Raw genomic sequence first — 19,062 nt, 5'->3', positions numbered from 1 at the left:
TAAGTGTTTGGCAAAAGCCACATTGGTCAGTCATATCTAACTTCATTACATAACTACAGGCCAATTATTTTAATTCTGAGCCTTTCCTAGTGCTTTCTTTAATTGTCTTGAAGTCTGAACATGTTTGCTGTTCTGAATCAAGACTTACATTGTAGCTGCAATATTTTAAAGATACCTGAGTAAAAACTAAAGCTTCTAATGGTGAAAGATATGTTTTGAGTTGCCTGCATGGACAGATGAGTCTCCTCTAACATTTTCTTTGTAATGGAAATGCAGTTAGTATACCAGTATTTTTTCCTTTCTTAATGGTCCAGCTATAGGAAGGAAGATGAAACTACTGCACATTTGGTGAGGCTAGAAAGGAAAGTTATTTAGGTTTTTTGTGTGGTTTGTACTGCACCAGACAGAAACAGTCTAGCAGAGAAGAAAGGTAATATATCTCATAAGCTACTTTCTCCCAGCTTGTCGTCTAAATCCTGTTCTGCAGTGAAAAGATCTTCCTGGCATACCTTAAACATGTTTACTTCATAGAAGCTGAATATAGTATATCACAGCTTGAAATCTTGTAGATAGATGTGTGAATATGCTGGTATTAGCAGACTGCTTGGGAATTCTTTTGGTCGAATTTTGGGAGATAAACATACTCTGCAGAATTCCTAATCTCCCCATAGTCCACAGTCATGCTTATCAGTATGTCAGTACCTATGAGTCACTGGATGCTTGTTTCTAAAGGCAGCTATTTAGAGTGGACAGCCAGTGTTTGCATTGATTGCCTGCCTTGTCTTGAAAGGCTGAATTGCTAGTGCAGGCCAGAGGTTTATCTTTATCTTTTTTGTAAAAGTAGATAATCTCCAGCCTGCACTACCAATAGTGCCTATCTCCTTTATGAAAGGAGCTAGAGATTGCAGAATGTTCCTATTCTAGCAGCTTTGGCTTCCAGAGCAGGATGAGGATGTGAGGCAGGGGATGCCACTGCAGATAATGCACTAGTAGGAAGTAGTGGATATGACTTTGAGGAGCTGTGGTTATTTATGTCTAGGAGTGGTGTTACTATATTTGCTGTAAGCTAACAGTGGTGTGGACTGCAATGGAAATGACCAGTCCCTTCCCTATTGCAGTTTTTCAGAGTCCTGACATGGAACTGGGTTAGGTACAAATCCTGCTGAAAATAAAACCTATTTTGTTAACTAGATTTCGGCTAAATTCTTTGACTATTGTTGCACAAGTGCTTGTGCTGGCAAGGGAAGGGCCTGGGAGCAAGCTGCCAGAGTTATGAGTGGGACTGTTGTGACTTTTATTGGCAGCTTGCCATTTGAGGTAAAGCATCCCTCTTAATCCTGCATAAATGCTTGTAGCTGCCAAAAGATTTCTTGTACAAGAGACTGAACCTTGGGTGTCATAATTGAAGTAGAAATTCTGGAAATGCTGCTGGATGTCAAGAGGGAAGAATGGGATCCCACCTTTGAGATGTAATGTAAAGCTGTACACTTAAAAGGCAGTTATTGCTGTTTAAAGATTAAATAATCACCTGTTCAGTTGTAAAAATTGATGATTATCTTAATGGTTCTTTGCCTTTTCTCCTTCTCCCCACAGATAAAATGAAAGATGGTATCATAGCTAAACTAGCAAATCAAGCTGCAGATTACTATGGTGATGCTTACAAACAGTGTCAATATAAAGATACTTTGCCCAAGGTTAGTAACTCATGGAAATAATGTGGGATGTGTTGTTATTGTGAGTAACTGTTATTGTTCACAATGTACTCAAAGAACGACACTTCAAATGTATATTCTCGAGCTGCTTTCAAGGAAAATGAACCTGTAATTTGAAAAACAGTGAAAAATCAAGGGGGCAAGAGAGTGTGGGTTTTTTTAAATAAGTAAGATCTTATTACATGAAGTGCTTTTATTTGTAATGCATTTCATTAAAGTAAACTTGAAATGGTTATGGTGTTATTTAGGGATACATTCTTAGAACTTAATGCCTTACTAAATCTGTTTTCAAACAAACACTTTCTATTTGGGCTTAATTGTTTTTGTTTCCATGTGAAATTTGCTCTCATGTTGAGTACAGCATGAATACAGAGGTACTGTTCACTGACCTGTTAGTGAAAAACATGACTGGAAGTCAGTGTGTGTCTTCTGCTTGCCTTCTCTTGCACTGCCTCAAAGCAATCTTGATACTTGTAAAATATTCCAATTTAATCTTGACTGGTGATTTGAATCTGTTGGTTTTGGAAGAGGTAAAAAGAGCTTTCTCATGTTCCTTGAATGTTTCTCACAAAGGTGTTATGTTCGTGATGATTTTTGACAGGCAGTGAGATATAATAAAGCCATTGCTTTATCATTTGTTGCTGTGTACAGCAGATCTAAGCTGTAGATCTGCTCCTTGTTCCAGTTGCAAAGTAATCTGTCAAGAGATTATTGGAAAGAAGATAAGGTTTGCTGGTTAACACCAGCTCTGAGAACAGTTACATGTTTAGGAGTGTGCCGTGAAAGTTGATTGGATGAGTTGAACTCCGGTTGCAAGGCCTTCCAGGCAGCTTTGTCTTCCAAATTTACCCTTTTATTAATGTTATTTTTTCATCTCTGGGGGAGCTGCAAATTTGCAGAAATGTGAAGAAGCAGGTCTTAGTATACTGAGGTCTTTAAAATATCACTCTGGTTTTCCAGTGCTCCTTGATTTAAGAAATAAAACAGTAAGGCCAAATCCCTTGATCTAAGACCATGTCTGTACTGTGTGCTGCAGCGTAATGTTTTCTTCATGTCTTGGTTGGTACTCCTGCAAAGATAAGTGCACTTACATAAAGTCTAAAAATGACTTTTAAGTTGCTTTCCATGTCAGTAGTCACTGGTCTTCTTTATTTGTTCTTTCATAATTGTAGTTGCTTTCTTGATAGGCCTGCTGCTGTTTTAAGTGTAATTACTTTGTTTTATTAAAAACCAATCAAACCAAAAAACCCCTAGAAGACCTATCTTTCCACCCACCTCCATTTCTTAAGAACACTGTCTTGGCTTTGTTTGGGGGTGTTTGGGTGTGTTCTTGCAACTGTCCTTTCTACTACATGCATGCATTTCTTATCTTTGAAGTAAATGTGGCTTCATGGCTTGGGTTTAAATCATAGTTCATTTAAAATAATGAACACCAAGAATTTTGCAACAGCAGATTAAAAAAAATATTCAATCCATGCAAAGCCACATGATCTCTGACATTTACCTCTAATGTTTTAACCTATCTAAATCATTAATTGGGTGAATCTAATTTCCTTTTCTTCTTCCTTTTTCTTCCTGCATCCCATGTTGTCTTTGGTGGTTATTGTGGTTGGACTTTCCCCTGGTCAGTATTTTTATTTCCAGGAGGTGTTTCCTGTTCTGGCTGCAAAACACTGCATTATGCAGGCCAATGCAGAATATCATCAGTCTATCCTGGCAAAACAACAGAAGAAATTTGGTGAAGAAATTGGGAGGTTACAGGTGAGTAACTTTCTTCTCTGAAAAATATGGAAACACTTCTAATCCTGGAAAGCTGGGTTGGAGTTCTGAAATTCAAATAACTAAGAATGAAATGTACTCAGAAATTGTTGAGCATGCTTATCACATGAATTGAATTATTATCAGCTGGAAAGATGAAAGGCACCTCTCTAACTTTTGTGAAGTTGTGTTTAAGTGATTTTTGGGCAATTTGATGCTGCTTGACATGATAAATCTTTATCTTTGTGTTTGCATAAGCTTCATATCTAAGTACAGGTAATATGACAGATTTGTTGATAAATTTTCCTATATAATGTTATTAAAAATCCCCCAAAGGTTAAAATTCTACCTGATCTAGACCTAGTTCTTTTGCTGATATCCTGCTCTAAATCAGAGTAATTTTAAAAAATTGTACAAACAGTTCTCTTTTTAGTCTTTATAGTTTTTTCCCCATGTATAGGGTTTCCAGAGGGACTCAGATGTTGCAGTTAATAAGGTCCTCTCATATTTTAAATGCAGTAGAGAAAAAAAATTGCTAAAATGAACTTCTTCTTTCAAGTCCCTGGAAGTTTATTTTTGGAAAATAAATATGTGAAATGCTGCTTCAACTGATAGTGAAGATCCATGTGCACTGTGTGTCTAGTGATATGCAGGAAATTTGACAGATTTACATAAGATGATCATGTTGGCATCTTGAAAGTCACCGTTTTGCATTTATGAACCTTGTGCATGATAGAGCTTGAAACTTCTTTTTTGTATGCTCATCTGTTTTCTTAAGAATATATGAAAGGGAGAAAGAAAATTTATTATTTTAACTGTATTTAAATTTTTTTTCTAGCATGCAGCAGATTTGGTGAAAACAGTGGCATCTCGCTATGATGAATATATAAACGTTAAAGATTTAGTTGACAAAATCAACCGTGCACTTGCAGCTGCCAAGAAAGACAATGACTTCATCTACCATGACCGCGTTCCTGACCTGAAAGATTTGGAGCCCATTGGAAAAGCCAGTCTTGTGAAGTCTACTCCAGTTGTTGTTCCACTCAGTCAGAAATTCAGTGGTAAGCAAAGTGTGTGGAGTGCACAGGGTAATTGTTACCTTGTGAAACACGTCAACAAAGCCATGCAAAAATAAACATGTACTTTTTGCATTCTGTTAAGGGTACAGCTGTGTTTTTGAAACTGCTGTTTTTCTTCTCCAGTTTGTTGTTGTTCTTGATAATAAGTGTAATAAAGCACAGGTTTAAAATTCTTACCTGAAATATACAATTCTCTTAAAGATCTTTATAAGATTTTTCTAAGCAATTGTATTTTCTATATTAAACCAATGTTTTGATTTCAGAAGGAAAAGTTCTGTAGGGGACAGTACCAAGTTATGCAATATTAACTCACCTTTTTTCTGGTCTCCTATAAAATTGAAAAATTATAGTTTGTTTGCTCTACAGGTGAGTTACAAAAAAATTCTCTTAACTTTCTTATATTTTTCCTTTAATGAAACGAAATAAGAAATGAAGCCTTAAGGCAAATCTAATTTGTAACCCTACAATTGGTGTAAATATATTGTCTTTAAATTATTTCAAACTCAATTCAGCCTTAAAAACTGAAATATAAAGGCCTTTAAAAATAGGGTTTTGTTTTTAAGACTATTTGGGGAGTAGGAGGAAGGTATCTTAAACTGTTTAGGTCAGTCTCTGTAGTACAATATGTACAAAAAAGCTGTGAAGGTGTTTGTGCTTTTAGCTTCATAATGCAGCTTGTGTAATTTGTACTACTCTAATTGCAGACCTGTTTGAGAAGATGGTTCCATTGCAAGTGCAACAGTCTGTGAGTGTTTATAACCAGAGGAAGGCAGATCTGGTAAACAGGTCAATAGCCCAGATGAGAGAAGCCACAAATCTGGCAAATGGGTAAATATGGTTTCTTGTTAAGAAGTGAGGCTGTACGCAGCTTGTACTTCTTTCTCAAGTGAGGCTGTACATGGCTTATAAGCTTTGCGTGCCTTGCAGCCTGCAGATATCCAGATTATAGCAGTGTTTTTTCATTACTGTATGGTAGGCTGGCAAATTTAAACCATAACAGGGGGATTTAGAACTACTTTTCTGTAGGTGTTAAATCTGAAAGCTTATTAAAAACAAGAAGTATTTATTTTTCTGCTATCTTTCCTTATTTTTTAGGAGTCCAATACTTGCTCAGAACCAGTACCATTAATCTACAAGGATTTTCATATCCCAATGGTCATTAAAAAAAAAGTTCTTTAAATAATTATAAAAAAGTTGTACCAAGCTGAGAGATAGCAATGTAACTTAAAGCAATTGTTTCTTTTGTCTACCAGTCACTACCTAAAATGTTTTATAAGTGCTAAAAAGCTAGGATTTCTTTAGCTTTTTAAGAGTTTTGAAATGTATTTTTAGTGAGGTGTATGTTTGAAATTTCTGCCTAGGCGTACATTACACTCCATTTCCATTATAATTGACTGTGTGATTGTTTGTTTGTTTAGATAGCAGTGTTATTTTCAGGATAAAAGTTGTTTATTTAACTTGTTTACTTTTTCAGTGTGTTGGCTTCCCTCAATCTTCCTGCTGCTATTGAAGACGTATCTGGTGATACTGTTCCTCAGTCTATTTTGAACAAGTCTAAGTCTATGATTGAGCAGGGGGGAATTCAGACTGTTGATCAGCTGATTAAAGATCTGCCCGAACTGCTGCAAAGGAACAAAGAAATTCTAGATGAAGTAAGCCCAAAATCCACTACACTAAAACCTTCTTAAAATACATCTCCATGGAATGCTTCACATTAAATGACAATAGAAAAAGTGCACAATTATTAAAATTCTTATAACTTTAATAACACTTTTAAAATATGCTGTTTAAGTGTCCAGCCCATAAAAAAACTGTGCTATCACATGTCCATGTTTCCATTCAAATATTTTCTTTTTAAAAATCTTAGTGGAGAGGGGGAAGCATTGGGAAAACATTCTAAAGAAATCTGAGTAATTTGTCCCTTTCAGGCCTGTTTTTTAGTTGTCAAGTTATATTTTAGAAGAATGTATAGCCAGTTTTTGTTGTCTACACTAGTTGCATATTTTGAAGCTATTTTATGTTTAAAACAGCTCCTAATGCATGTAACATTTTACTCTCGCAGTCTCTGAGATTATTAGATGAAGAAGAAGCTACAGACAATGACCTGCGAACAAAATTCAAAGAACGCTGGCAAAGAACACCATCCAGTGAACTCTATAAGCCTCTGAGGGCAGGTGAAGTCCATGTTTCATGCTTTAGGTTTTAAAGACGTCCATAGTGTAAATTAAAGTAGTTTTCAAGGCTCTAATATTATCTATAAATACACTGATTTCAGTTTGAGGCAGGTTATGCCAAAATATCCCAATTTCAGTCTGCACTGTTACTTGGAGCGGAAGGAAAATGTGACAGCACGAAATTTGCTGCTGCTTTTGCACTCTTGGTGTGTATGTGCATGTTGCATATAGGTAAAGTCTTGTGAAATAATGGTCTTGTTGCCCTTGTAAAATCATGGCTCAGGCTACTTAGGCTAGGTAGAAGGGAACGCTGGGAGAGTGACTCAGCTGGAATAGGGGTAGAGAGACATGAGAGATGTGCTGCATGACTGCCACATGTTCACATCGTGGTGTATGACGGTTGATTGACTTGGTCTTGTTGTGCCTTAAAACTGTATAAACTGATAACTGGCTAATTGCTTTAAAAGGCCTGGTTTTTGCAATAAAGCAGCTCTCCTTTGCACTGCCTGGGGACTTTGAGTCACTTTGCTTTATACACGTGCATGCTAAAGTTTCAGAAAACAGATTAAATGAAAAATGCCTGCCTTCTTAAGGATCTAGTTTCAATTGCCTCTTAAATACTTTAATGTATTTTTCTTTGTCAACTTTTTTTTTCCATCAGTGTGTTGTCTCTTTAATTTGGTAGGACTTTTTTTCCCCAGAAGTTAAGTCAAACTACTTAAAACCATCACTATATCACTCTTTCTGCATGCCTAATATGTGTTGTCTTTTGAAGTTAAGAAGGGACTGATACCACTGACTTGGTCTTGCAAAGTTACAGAGGTTTAAATCTGCAGTGTAGCTCAAAGCAGTGTTTATTCGTATACCTTTGTATGCTTCATGGGAGAATTAATATAGGGGCTTAGTTTATGCACTTTTTAAAACATGATTTGAAAGTCTAAGTTTATATAAAATTCTTACATATTGTGCAGGTTTATAAAAATGTATGATGGCTTGCTGAAAAGCACAGAAAGTGCTCAGGTGCAAGATTGGATGGAACAAATTTTGAAATTTTACAAACTGTCTTTTTTTCGTCCTGCCCCCAGAGGGAGCCAATTACCATAATATTTTGAATAAAGCTATGCAAGCAGATGGACAGGTGAAGAAGCGCTATCAGACTCACCGGGATACGATTGCACTTCTGTGTAAGCCAGAGGCAGAACTCAATGCAGCCATACCTTCTGCCAACCCAGCAAAAACACTACAGGGAAATGAGGTAAAGCAGTGAAATTTGTCTCTATTTTGAATAGAAGTGCTTGCTGTTTGTCTTAACAAAGTAAACATACGTGAATTGGTAATTTAATTTATTTCTGTCTCAGTTGAGACATGAGGTAACTAACATTTGGAAAAGAAATGTATCTTCATGTTTAAAATCTTCTTGAGCATAGTTTGTTACATTGAATGTGAGCAAAGTCAATCACCATGGACAACAAGACTGGTTGACTGTTATAAAAGGAGCAATGAATATTTTTGTTATGTAGGGAAGTGGGATGTAGTGCTCAGGTTCTTGGGACAACATAAGACATGGCTCAGTATTTCAAAGTTTATTTTAAGTATTAGGCAATTACACCAATTTGCTTTTCCAAGAAGTTAATGGCTCATCTACAGCAATATTACTATTTTTCTCATAGTGATGATTTGAAGTCAGTGGTCTTTGCTGCCATCTTAGAATATCCTATTGGATGGTATCTGATCAACTTAAAAAAACCCAAACATTTTGCAGTAATGCAGCAAAAGCAAACCTGTAGAATAATAATATAGATAGAGAAATGGTTGAGGATCTTTTGTTTGGTCGTATTTTGTTCCGGTTTTTCACCTTAAACACATTCCTAAATAAGTATGCATGCAGAAATATTGCCAGTAACAGTGAGGAATGCAAGATGGAAACAAGTTAATAATAGGTTATACTTCCCCAGTAGTTCCTCAAAACCGTCTCACTTAGGACATTTATATTTTCTAGGTTGTTAATGTCTTAAGAACTTTGCTGGCCAGTCTGGATGAAGTTAAGAAGGAGAGAGAACAACTGGAAAATGACCTGAAATCTGTAAATTTTGACATGACAAACAAATTCCTGACTGCGCTTGCACAGGATGGTGCTATAAATGAGGAGGCTATCTCTGTGACTGAGTTGGACAGAATTTATGGAAATTACACACAGAAAGTGCAGGAGTCCCTAAAAAAGCAGGAAGAACTTCTCAAAAACATTCAGGTACACCACTTTGCATGTTTTTCTTTCTCCTAAACTAAGAGCAATGGTACTTCTACCTGTCTAGTCTCAGTTTGCTTTCTAGTCTGTTTTGCTTTTTATTCTGTCGTATGTTAGTTGATACTCCTTTATGCCTTGATCACTGAAAAATACATAGATGTCTTTTTATTCACAAAAAAGAAATGGGAATGTTTAGCAGGCTCTCCCTACAGCTCCCGTGTAAATTCTTCTGGACCTTTTCTTGGCACAATTCTGCAGATGGTTTTGTCCTTGAAAGAAGCTTAAGTGGTGTGTTAAAAAGTTTTTGCATTTTTGTTTTATCCCCTCACTCCATTTTAATTTTTCCTGGGATAACAGGAGACTTGTCCTTAATATCTACTAGAAGGCATTTTGGGTCTCTGAAGTCTAGCTTGGTTTATTCCTAATTGCTCTTTACAATATAAGCTTGACTTCCAGTATGTGCAGAGCTCTTTGAAGTAAAACTTAATAGCATTTCTCAAAGTTTATTTATAAATTCAGTCTTAATTTATCAGAGACAGATACCTGAAACATCTGGCAAAAGAGGAGGCCTTAGTACTTGGAGAAAAGATCATGGCATCTTGAGTAGAAATGGACACTTTTTCCAATGGGGGAAATTTTTTTTTAATATACACCATATTTAGCAAGGGTATCATATTTGGATATTTTTTTATCTCAACATAGTTAAAAAATCCTGGTGGGTATTACTTTAATATTTGAATGTCCCGGAGTTCAAGTTTGTTGGCTTCTGGCAGTTGAAAGAGTCTTTTAAATTTGTTTGTTTATTTTCCTAAAAGAAATGAGATGTAAATAGGTTATCCTTCTGAAAGTTTTCCTTTTCCCTGTCCTTTTAATAATTTGCCAGTGTCATCCAAATTTGAAGTAATGCTTCTTAAAAATACTGACTTTTAGTATGATTTTATGAATATCAGTGGAAGTTAGTACAGGAGAGAGCCTAATTAGTGTAGCCTTGGAAAGTCAGTCTGCAGGATGAACTTGAGAATTATTAAAGGTAGCCCACCACAGAACAGGTAATTAAATGGTGATACCTACTGCCAATGAGTTAATATATGTACAGGCCTGAAATATACATTATAATACCTGCTGCACTTGGCAGGTGGCAAGTATGGAAGTCCAGTGTGGATGGGAGATGAGGAGCAGCAGGTATTGGGGAAAAGAGAAGCGATGACCAAGAGGAGAAAGAAAACAAAACATACAGAATCTTACATGGAACTAGCTTGTGTTATTTACACTGTTTATTCTCTTCTTTCAAGAATGCGCATCAGGATTTTTCAAAGATGAAACAATCAAATAATGAATCTAATTTAAGAGAAGAAGTCTTGAAGAACTTAGCTGTAGCAAATGACAACTTTGTGGAACTTGTAGCCAATTTAAAAGAAGGCACAAAGGTATGGTAATGCTTAAGGGATTGAAATGACTTTTTTTATGTATACAATGAGATGTGAATCAAAAATCATAATAAACTTTGGAGACACGGTAGCTGACAAGTGCATTTTTGAGGATTTTACTACCCAAGCAAGGATAGTGAGTTTCTTGAGTTTTGATTGCTGCAGGAGCTATGAAATGCTTCTTTGTTCCTATCTGAAAAGTAAGCTTTTCTGAGCAACAGAACAAGTTGTTAATTACAGCTGAGTAAATGATGCTGAAGCACCCAGATGAGCCATTTTATCTGAGAAATTCTTTGTCTGTTCTCCCATGGTGTTTAATCACCTTATAAAATTGGTGTTTTAAATAATGTTACTGCATACATGAGAAATAATGAGAGCAGTATTTAGCTTCTTTTTTTTTTTTTTTTTTTTTGATCTGGGCTTGTGTCTTATGGCTTATGTACTAGCTCATTAGACAGAAAAAACCCAACCTCTGAGATATCTATTCAAATGAAATGCATGGAACTGAGAGCAATAAAATTTAAAATAAACATTTATCCTTTACAAAAATAAATAGTTCATCACCAGAAGTGATCTAGTTTTGCTCTGGTTTTAGTATTTTTTTTAGTTATCTCAAAGTATTTTTATATTTATGCACACACACACAAACCCCCACAAAATTCTCTGTTATTATAGTGACGGGCAACAGCAGCTGACAAATTTTGGTTTTGAAAAGTAAAATAGAATGTAAAAGCAAACCTTACTGGGATGACAGGTTCTGGGTACTGTAATAGTACAACACCAATAGCTGGATCAGTATGTAGAAGTATGCCAGCATGGAGTATGAAAGTGTTGATTGAGCATATAGTGTTTTTATTTTTCTTTACTAGTTTTACAATGAGCTGACAGAAATCCTGCTGAAATTCCAGAACAAGTGCAGTGACATTATCTTTGCTCGCAAGACTGAAAGAGATGAACTGCTTAAGTAAGATTTCAATGTTCTGTTTAAGCATTGCATAAATGTTAAAGTATTTACTATAAATTTATCTTTGGGGACATGTTTATTATGATGAAATGAGAAAGGCTTAGCACACCTATTCTTCCTGTCACTTCTTTGCTTGAATCCTAGTCCTACTCTCATCTCTCCTAGGGAAGTGATAGGAGAAGTAAATGGAAAAATCTACTTTGAAGTCTGATCTATTGTTCCTATGTGCAGTTCAACACAAATCTGTTTCATGTTATGATTTCACTCTCTATTCTTTTTTGCATGCATTTGTTAGTTATTTTATTTTATTATTTCCTTTGAGGAACTTCTGATTTTCACACCCTGCTCCTTCTTTCACTTTAGTTTCAGAAATTAAATGCTTCATCATAAGATTTGCTTCCATATTTTCAGTGTGATGGGGGAAAAGCACTGGTATTCTACTTCTGCTTTGCAGTCTGCTCTAGTCTCATACTTTATGATTGCTTAGATATGTGGATTGCTTACAATGCTGGGGAGAGAAGCACATTTTGTCCCTCATGTGAGGAAGATTGTTTGATGTCATTGTTCCCTATATGAGATCAGACCTAGCATAGTATGTTTCAGATGTGATTTTTAGGCTCTTCTCTTAAAAGGAAAGCATAATTGAAAAGGTTTGCCATTAAATAGTGTTCTTTAGCAAAGTCTGTAGCCTTTTATAAGAGGACTTGTTACTAAAATATTGGTTGGTGAAAATGCAGTTGTTCTGTGTACTTGCCATCTTAAAAAGGGATTGCTCAACCCTCAATTTTTACTTTTCCAAACTTCATCCTTTGTAGAATTGCTATTTTTCATTTGGGCTCTGTGCTTATAAACAAAGTCTGAATTACAACCCCTTCTGCCTTTATTTGGCTTCCAAAATTCATGTAGTTTGGAAGCTGTTAGGGTGCCTAGCTAAGGGAGAGGCTGAATATCTCACACCTCTGCTGTGTTTATGTTCAGTGTTAAGGCTGTAGGGTTAGTGTTGATAGAACATTCTGCTGAGTCTTGCTGTGCTCTTTCACTGTTTTGGCTAATGTTGTGATCTGTACCCAGTACTGAGTTAGTACATTAAGACATTATTAGAAAATAAATGTAACAGTTAATCAGAGAGTTGGCTAAAGGATGGTTTCTGTGGAAGTGATTTGGACTCCAGATTTAGTTTGAGCTAACTCAGTGATCATGCTTTAAATATTAGACATACTCTACTGCATTTTTTTGGCTTAACTGGCTGAAGTGTATAACAAACCATTCTTAAACTAAGCTGCATGTTTGCTCTTTTGTTTTTAATAGAGATTTGCAGCAAAGCATTGCTAGGGAGCCCAGCGCACCCTCCATTCCGCTGCCCACATATCAGACCACGCCAGCAGCAGGAAGTAAGCCGGCAGCATCGCCCGCTCCCACTCCAGCCCCAAGAACCATGGTGGTAAATACATGCTGCAGAATCAGTGGGTTGAAAATACTGGGTCTGTACTTGAGAACTCTAAAGGGATCTGTAATTAGTGTGTATCACTCCTTAGTATACTGGTGTGGTCAGAAATGTGTTGAAGTGAAATAGACGGCAAAATCTTAAGGCTTTGCAGAGAAGTATGTTCTATTCATGTTCATAATTTCTAGATTTGAAATTAAAAGCTTAGTGCCATTTAGATGCTTTGCATTATCTGTATAGACAAAATAGAGAATGTCTATTTAAAATGAAGATAAAAATGAATTAATCATATAACCACAGCTTTTGATTCCAAGACTTTGATAAATAAGCTCCAGCTTAATTCACTTTCTCTTGTTAGGGGACTAAACCACAGCCACCAGCACGGCCACCACCACCAGTGATTTCTGCAGCAAGCAGTTCCCCTTCTGCATTAGCACCCTCTGGAACAGCTGCAGCTCCTGCTGCTGCTCCAGCTCCTACTCCAGGAGCCAGTGCACCTGCAGCAAGCACTGCACCTTCACAGGCACAGGGACCACCTTACCCAACTTATCCTGGTTACCCAGGGTAAGTTGCAGGAACACTTAAGTTGATTTTTTGTTTTCCTGTTACTTAAAAGCATTTTATTTGGTGTGTAACATTTTAACATTAGTTATTGTTAAAGTTGAAGGGTTGTTTGAGGGAAGGGGTTATTTTAATTGTTAGTTTTTTGGTTGGTTGGTTTTTTGGTTGGTTGGTGGGGGTTTTTTTGTTTGAGTTAGGTTTGTTTGTTTTTTTGTTAGTTTTAATCACGTAACTCTTGTAGGAATCATTTGCTTGTACTTTTTGTGGGAATGTACGTTTTAAGTGTTTACAGTTCGTCTTCTTTAAAGGAGAAGGAAAATAGGGCTGCATTTCCTTAACCATGGTTTGTTGATTATTGCCAACACTTGCATAATCATTTGGTGGTGGTTATCTCAAAACTGTTGACATATCTCATTTTTCAAGTCTTTAGTATGATACCATGATACTGAAAAATACAGAGAAAATTCCAGTTGAGTAGTGCTTTCTTCTTATGCTTTTTTCCATCTTTCTGGTGTCATCACAAGGAATTGAAGGCAGCTGTGCTCTCCTTTGGTAGCAGGCTCAGCAAATGTTGAAATATGCACAACGTTATTAAACATTTGAGAATTAATTTAGATCAGTTCTAGTTCCAGCAAGTTGCCTTTACTCCACCTTCTGTCTGCATTTCTGTTCCACACACTGTAGTAATTTTCATGTTCACTTCTGGAAAGTTACCACGTTCCCTGCTGCACTCAAAGCAAAATGAAAGGAAAGCAATTATGGAGATTGCATGTGTGCTTGTATCTATTAATGAGTTGTTTTTGCAAATTACCATCACCAGTGTTTTTCAACTCAGGTATGCTCTTTTTTTTCTCCCCCCCCACAGGTATTGCCAAATGCCAGTGCCAATGGGCTATAATCCATACATGTATGGTCAGTATAATCTGCCATATGCACCCTCACCTGTGTACCAAACTCCTGGACAGCCACCATATCCACCACCTCAACAACCTGGATACCCTTTTCCTCAACAACCTTATTATCAGCAATAATGTCTCGGCAAAGAAGCTCTGCTTGTTAAAATTTGGGAGATATTGGCAATAAGCGTACTAAAACTTCTAGCTTCCGTTAGTGTACCATACTGAACTGTATGCAGCTATAACACCTGTCTCTTGTTGACTGCTCCAAAATGTCTAGATCAGTTTTTATGACACTAAACGCTTTGAAAAATCTACTGCAATGGTTTAGACCATAGACTAATGCCAGAATTCGAGCCTAATTCAGTGGTTGGAAGCAGTACAGTACATTTTGGTTAGATCAAAATATTTGTTTGCAAAAGTCCTCTTCAGTAACAAATAGGTTCAGATGAGAAAAACAAAGCGGTGTGTGCACTGGGTGTGATATATTCTACAGAACCATATAGCATTTCTTTCTATACTCTATTGGTTTGTATTTTTTTTTAGTTTAGTTAAAATATGCTATTTTGTCTAATAATCAAGGCCTTGTAAATCATCAGTAAAAAGAAATAAATTACTTAAGAACGGTTTAAACACTTGGCATTCTCATTACCATAAAAATGTGGTTTTTATGTCTGTAGATTGTTTCATTTGTTCCTTGACGTTCATAACAAAGAAGTTCTCAAGGGTTTAGCCTTACAAGTGAATTTCCACCTCTTTTCCATGAGTCTGTATTTTTGTGACAGAATCTATAATTAACCCTTTAAGTGTTGGTAGATAAGTCTTACAGGTAGAGTTTTCCTATAACTTTGAAGTGTACTGGACTGAAATACATTTATTACCATTTTTTAAGAATGGTTACTGTCATCTGCAGGATACTGTATAAAAGAAGGGAAGTCAGGGTCCTCTTACAGGACCAGTGAGTAGTTGTTCTAACTTGTGTTTTCCAAAGAAATGGTGGTGGAAAATGTGTTATGGCTCAAAATAGGGCAAGTATTGATTGCTGGAGCTTTGCAGTTTGCTTTTTAAATGATTGCTTTTTTTCCCTTGAAAAAATAGATGTATTCCCTCAGGGAGCTTGTTATCAGTGGAAAACTTTTTTTTTTTTGGGGGGGTGGGGGGGAGAATCTTGTGAATTAAAGCACATTGAATGTTTACTTTTGGATCCATCATCTCAAGGGATAAGTAACCTTGCACTGCATTTTACATAAGATAGTGAAGAATCTAAGTTTGGGGTTAATGGCTTCTACCAAATATTTGCTAACCATTTTTCAGCCTTTTCTTTTTCTAACAGGCTTGTCTAATGAGGGACTCTCCTTTCATTTAGCCCTGGATAAGAGTTGGTTCTGTGGGACAGTTAATTTTCTGAATGCGTCATAGAACATGTTCTGGCCTTACAGAATAACTAAAACAGTAGCTGTGATGCAAAAAGTTACTCCTTTGTTTTTTTATTAAAGTGCCTGATTAAGATATCGAGGTATATTTTAGTGTAGGGTGTTTAGAGATGCCAGTTATTGTAGCATCTGGGTGGAAACCTCACTGGATCATGAATATTCTTCCTCATAAAGAAAGGAGCATTTGTATTCATATGAGCTCCTTTCTTTCGTCTCAAGTTCCTCTTGCTCTGTGATCATCCCAATTACTGCATGAAGACTCCTTGTCTTTAATACTCACTAACCCCTGCAGAAAGTGTGGATCAAAAGGTAGAAATGAGCACCCCTTATAGAACTTATTGAGTATTGAGTACCTAATTCTAAACAAATTTGTTAATCTGTAGAAACTCAGTGATGTGGGGAACATGATGGAGTAAGGGAATCCAGCACTGTAGATGAAATCGCTGCACAAAGACAGGTGCTTTGCATTTCTTCAGAAACATTGCTGAATGGGTGGCACAGAAACCTCTCAGTTTTGTTTTTTTCCCTGATGATGAGGTAAGCGAGGACAATGAGAAAAAGCTAGGAAGATAACTGTTTGGAAACAGCAATCAGAACCTGATTTTATTGTAACAGGAAAAACAGTAGTTTTCCACTAATTTCACTGTGTCTATGTGCAAGTGCAAGTCTAATGCAACCTTTTAAATTCTTACTTTTTAGTCTGCCATGGCCTGTAGGTTTTTCAGTTCACAAATTAGATACATTTGAGCTATTGTGTAAGTTTGTTTCTACTGCCTCAATTGATAAAACGTATTTTCATGCTGTATAAAAAAAGTCATTTGTTCCAGCTTAAAGTTTCTTAGAACTGAAATTTCCTTTTTAAAATTTCATAGATTTGGAATTACTGTCAAAACATTTTTCCAGTTGTGTTTCTGCTTGCTATAGTCTATTATTTGAATATGTGTAGAAATCTATGCATTATGTTCAGTTTTTCTCATTTTTTTTTCCTAAAGAGAACAGAAAAATCCAGACACGTTATGTATCTGCTTTTAAGCATGCAGTTGTCATGACTTTGGTTGAAATGTTACCTTGTTCTTCTATAGTTTATTAAAAAAAATCAGTTAGAAAACCTGATTTCATGGTGTTTCTCTCAACTCCTTTGGGTTCAGACAAGCGTTATTTTGGAAAGTATGGAAACAAGTTATGGGCTTCCAAGAACGATTGTGCTGTGGTGGAGACGTATCAGCTACAGCTTGGTAATAACAGCCATGTTCAGATCCTGGTAGTTGTGTTTACTTCCAAAGCTGATGGAGTGTTTCTCTGTTTATATGAGGAGGAGATGATTAAGATTGATTTAATGGTTCTGTGCCTTCAGAAACTTGTATTCCTAATTTGTTTTTGTGAACTTGTGTTCAGGCTGGGTTAGATGAGACCCCCAGCATCATGGGCATTAAAGCATGAGTTTCAAGAAAATGTTTTGTTAGGGCAGCTAATTGCAGCAAATAAACAGTCCCCATGGGCACTCCAAGAAGTCAATTAAGTTTTAATTTTTTTTTTGTTTGTTTTAAAGGCTTTGTAATGCCATGCTTGTTTCAATTGCTGTGTGGAGGGAGAAGTTTATAACCATGTCCTTTCAGCGACTTTGAAGTTAAGCATTTATTTCATCTTGCATAAAAGCTTTCAATGCAATTAGTAAGAAAAGCAAGTTTTAGGAAGCAAGCTAATAGCAGATCATCAGTGAAATACCAAACTGTTGCAAGGCTAGCAGGTCTTTCCATAATCTTTATTAACATGGTTTCAGCCCATATGGAAAAAGTTTCTTCTTTCCTGACCACTAATGTGACACTGCCAGCTAATGGTGATTCTTTTACTTTCATCCCATTGTTTTGAGTGCTTTTAGAGCTGATTTGTGAGATTTATTTTGAATTAAACTGAATGAAGTCCTTTGCTATTTCCAAGTACCTTGAGGCAATATTTGAACTTTGACATACTGTAACGAGGTCACCCATTGTCAGGTAGCTGAAAATCAAGAAAATGATTTGGAAAACTTTTCCCCCCCTCCTCTGCATTACGTGAGAGATGTGCTTGCTTGTTGCTAAAATGTGTTCAGTTTTGAAATGACTTGCATCTCAGAAGCTGTTTTCTGGATGCATTTATCCTGGCAGAACATTAAAATAGACTAAGTTGAGCAATTGTGGGTTGAATTTTGGTTGTATACTATTGTGTGAAACTACCTGAGTTTTCAAGAGTTCACTATGTATAGTTTAAAAGAAACTATTTGGAAAGTTTCAGTGCCTGAAAAGATTAGCTATTACAGCAGAGCAAAACTCAAAATTGCTTTTTTGTATTGTTTATGGGGAAAGATTTGAGGTTCTTGCTGCTTTTGACTAGCATTACCCAATGTGCTGACTTTCTAGGTTTACCATGACTTTTGAAAGGTATATTTGAAATGGTCAATGTTTATTTTTTTTTTAAAAAGAGACTTTTTGTTCATCATGATAGCTAAGTACTGCTAGATTAAAAAAAATGAACTAGTTTTTTTAATTGCTCTGCTCTAAGTACTTTTCCTTATGCTTTTGTGTTCTGACAGTTAAACTTTATACTCAAGTTGAGATTTTTCCGATTTGGACCTAAATTTGGAATTCTGGTAATTTACTGGCAAGCACAGAGTTACTGCTAGTCTCAAGTTATGACTTTACTCTTGCATCTAATTCCCCTAAATGAGTGTAATAGTACCTGGTGCCAACAACTTTATCTCAGATTATTGTATATTGTGCTGCCCTTTTTTTTTTTTTTTTAATGTTTCTAAATCCTTGTGAGAGGCTGGCCACCAATTTTATTAACCAGGTTGTGAAGAAGCATGAAAAGGAAGAGGCAACTGCCATTGTAAAATCAGCACTAAACCTTCACCTCAGATTACTGCTTTTGTTCCCTTCAGTCCTTTTACCTTTAATCCATTCAGCAGTTCTCCATGGCAACACCCATTTGCTTTTGTACTTCTAAGTTCAAGCACTCCTGGGTGCTGGAGTGCTGTTTTCGGTGCTGGTAAGCTGCTGGAGTTTTTGCTGGTGTGAAGGTAGCCTGTTCCACCCAAGTGAGGTGTGTTGTTGGGAAGGCGGAGCAGTGGAAGGGCCATTCCCAGTGGGCAGCTTGCCTGTAGTCCCTTTCCTTGGAGGCTGAGGTGGTGAGCATGCACATGGGTATGGGCCTAGCAACCCAGCTGGTCTTGGGCTGTGCTCCTGGGACGCCTGCACGCAACAGCTGACAGCATCCAGGTGACAAAAATGTGCTGAGACTTGGCTATGGAGTCATTGTGGGCACTAGTGAGATTTATACCAAAGCCAGATTTGAGGTCAAGTGACCTTTCACTTAGAGTAACCTGTCCTGTGA

General features: G+C 36.6%; 1 protein-coding gene across 3 annotated transcripts in view; it reads left to right on the top strand.

The window, feature by feature from the left end:
- PDCD6IP (programmed cell death 6 interacting protein) overlaps positions 1-16,806 on the top strand; it is a 30,457-nt gene extending 13,651 nt beyond the window's left edge. Inside the window, exons 6-18 of one of the 3 annotated variants that reach the window (XM_050971283.1) lie at positions 1,594-1,694; positions 3,357-3,473; positions 4,309-4,531; positions 5,254-5,377; positions 6,024-6,201; positions 6,612-6,723; positions 7,809-7,978; positions 8,723-8,971; positions 10,261-10,395; positions 11,265-11,359; positions 12,668-12,800; positions 13,162-13,367; positions 14,230-16,806. In XM_050971283.1, coding sequence (XP_050827240.1) covers positions 1,594-1,694; positions 3,357-3,473; positions 4,309-4,531; positions 5,254-5,377; positions 6,024-6,201; positions 6,612-6,723; positions 7,809-7,978; positions 8,723-8,971; positions 10,261-10,395; positions 11,265-11,359; positions 12,668-12,800; positions 13,162-13,367; positions 14,230-14,395 — 2,009 coding nt within the window. In that variant the 3' untranslated portion in view covers positions 14,396-16,806. Of the gene's footprint in view, positions 1-1,593; positions 1,695-3,341; positions 3,474-4,308; positions 4,532-5,253; positions 5,378-6,023; positions 6,202-6,611; positions 6,724-7,808; positions 7,979-8,722; positions 8,972-10,260; positions 10,396-11,264; positions 11,360-12,667; positions 12,801-13,161; positions 13,368-14,229 lie in introns of all 3 variants that reach the window. The other 2 variants (XM_050971282.1, XM_050971284.1) reach the window with 2 other exon arrangements.
- Positions 16,807-19,062: the final 2,256 nt, after the last annotated feature.

Source organism: Serinus canaria, chromosome 2 (assembly GCF_022539315.1).
Source record: "Serinus canaria isolate serCan28SL12 chromosome 2, serCan2020, whole genome shotgun sequence".
NCBI lineage: Eukaryota > Metazoa > Chordata > Aves > Passeriformes > Fringillidae > Serinus > Serinus canaria.
Note: the sequence above shows the minus strand (reverse complement) of the source record. Positions and strands in the feature narration are given on the sequence as shown.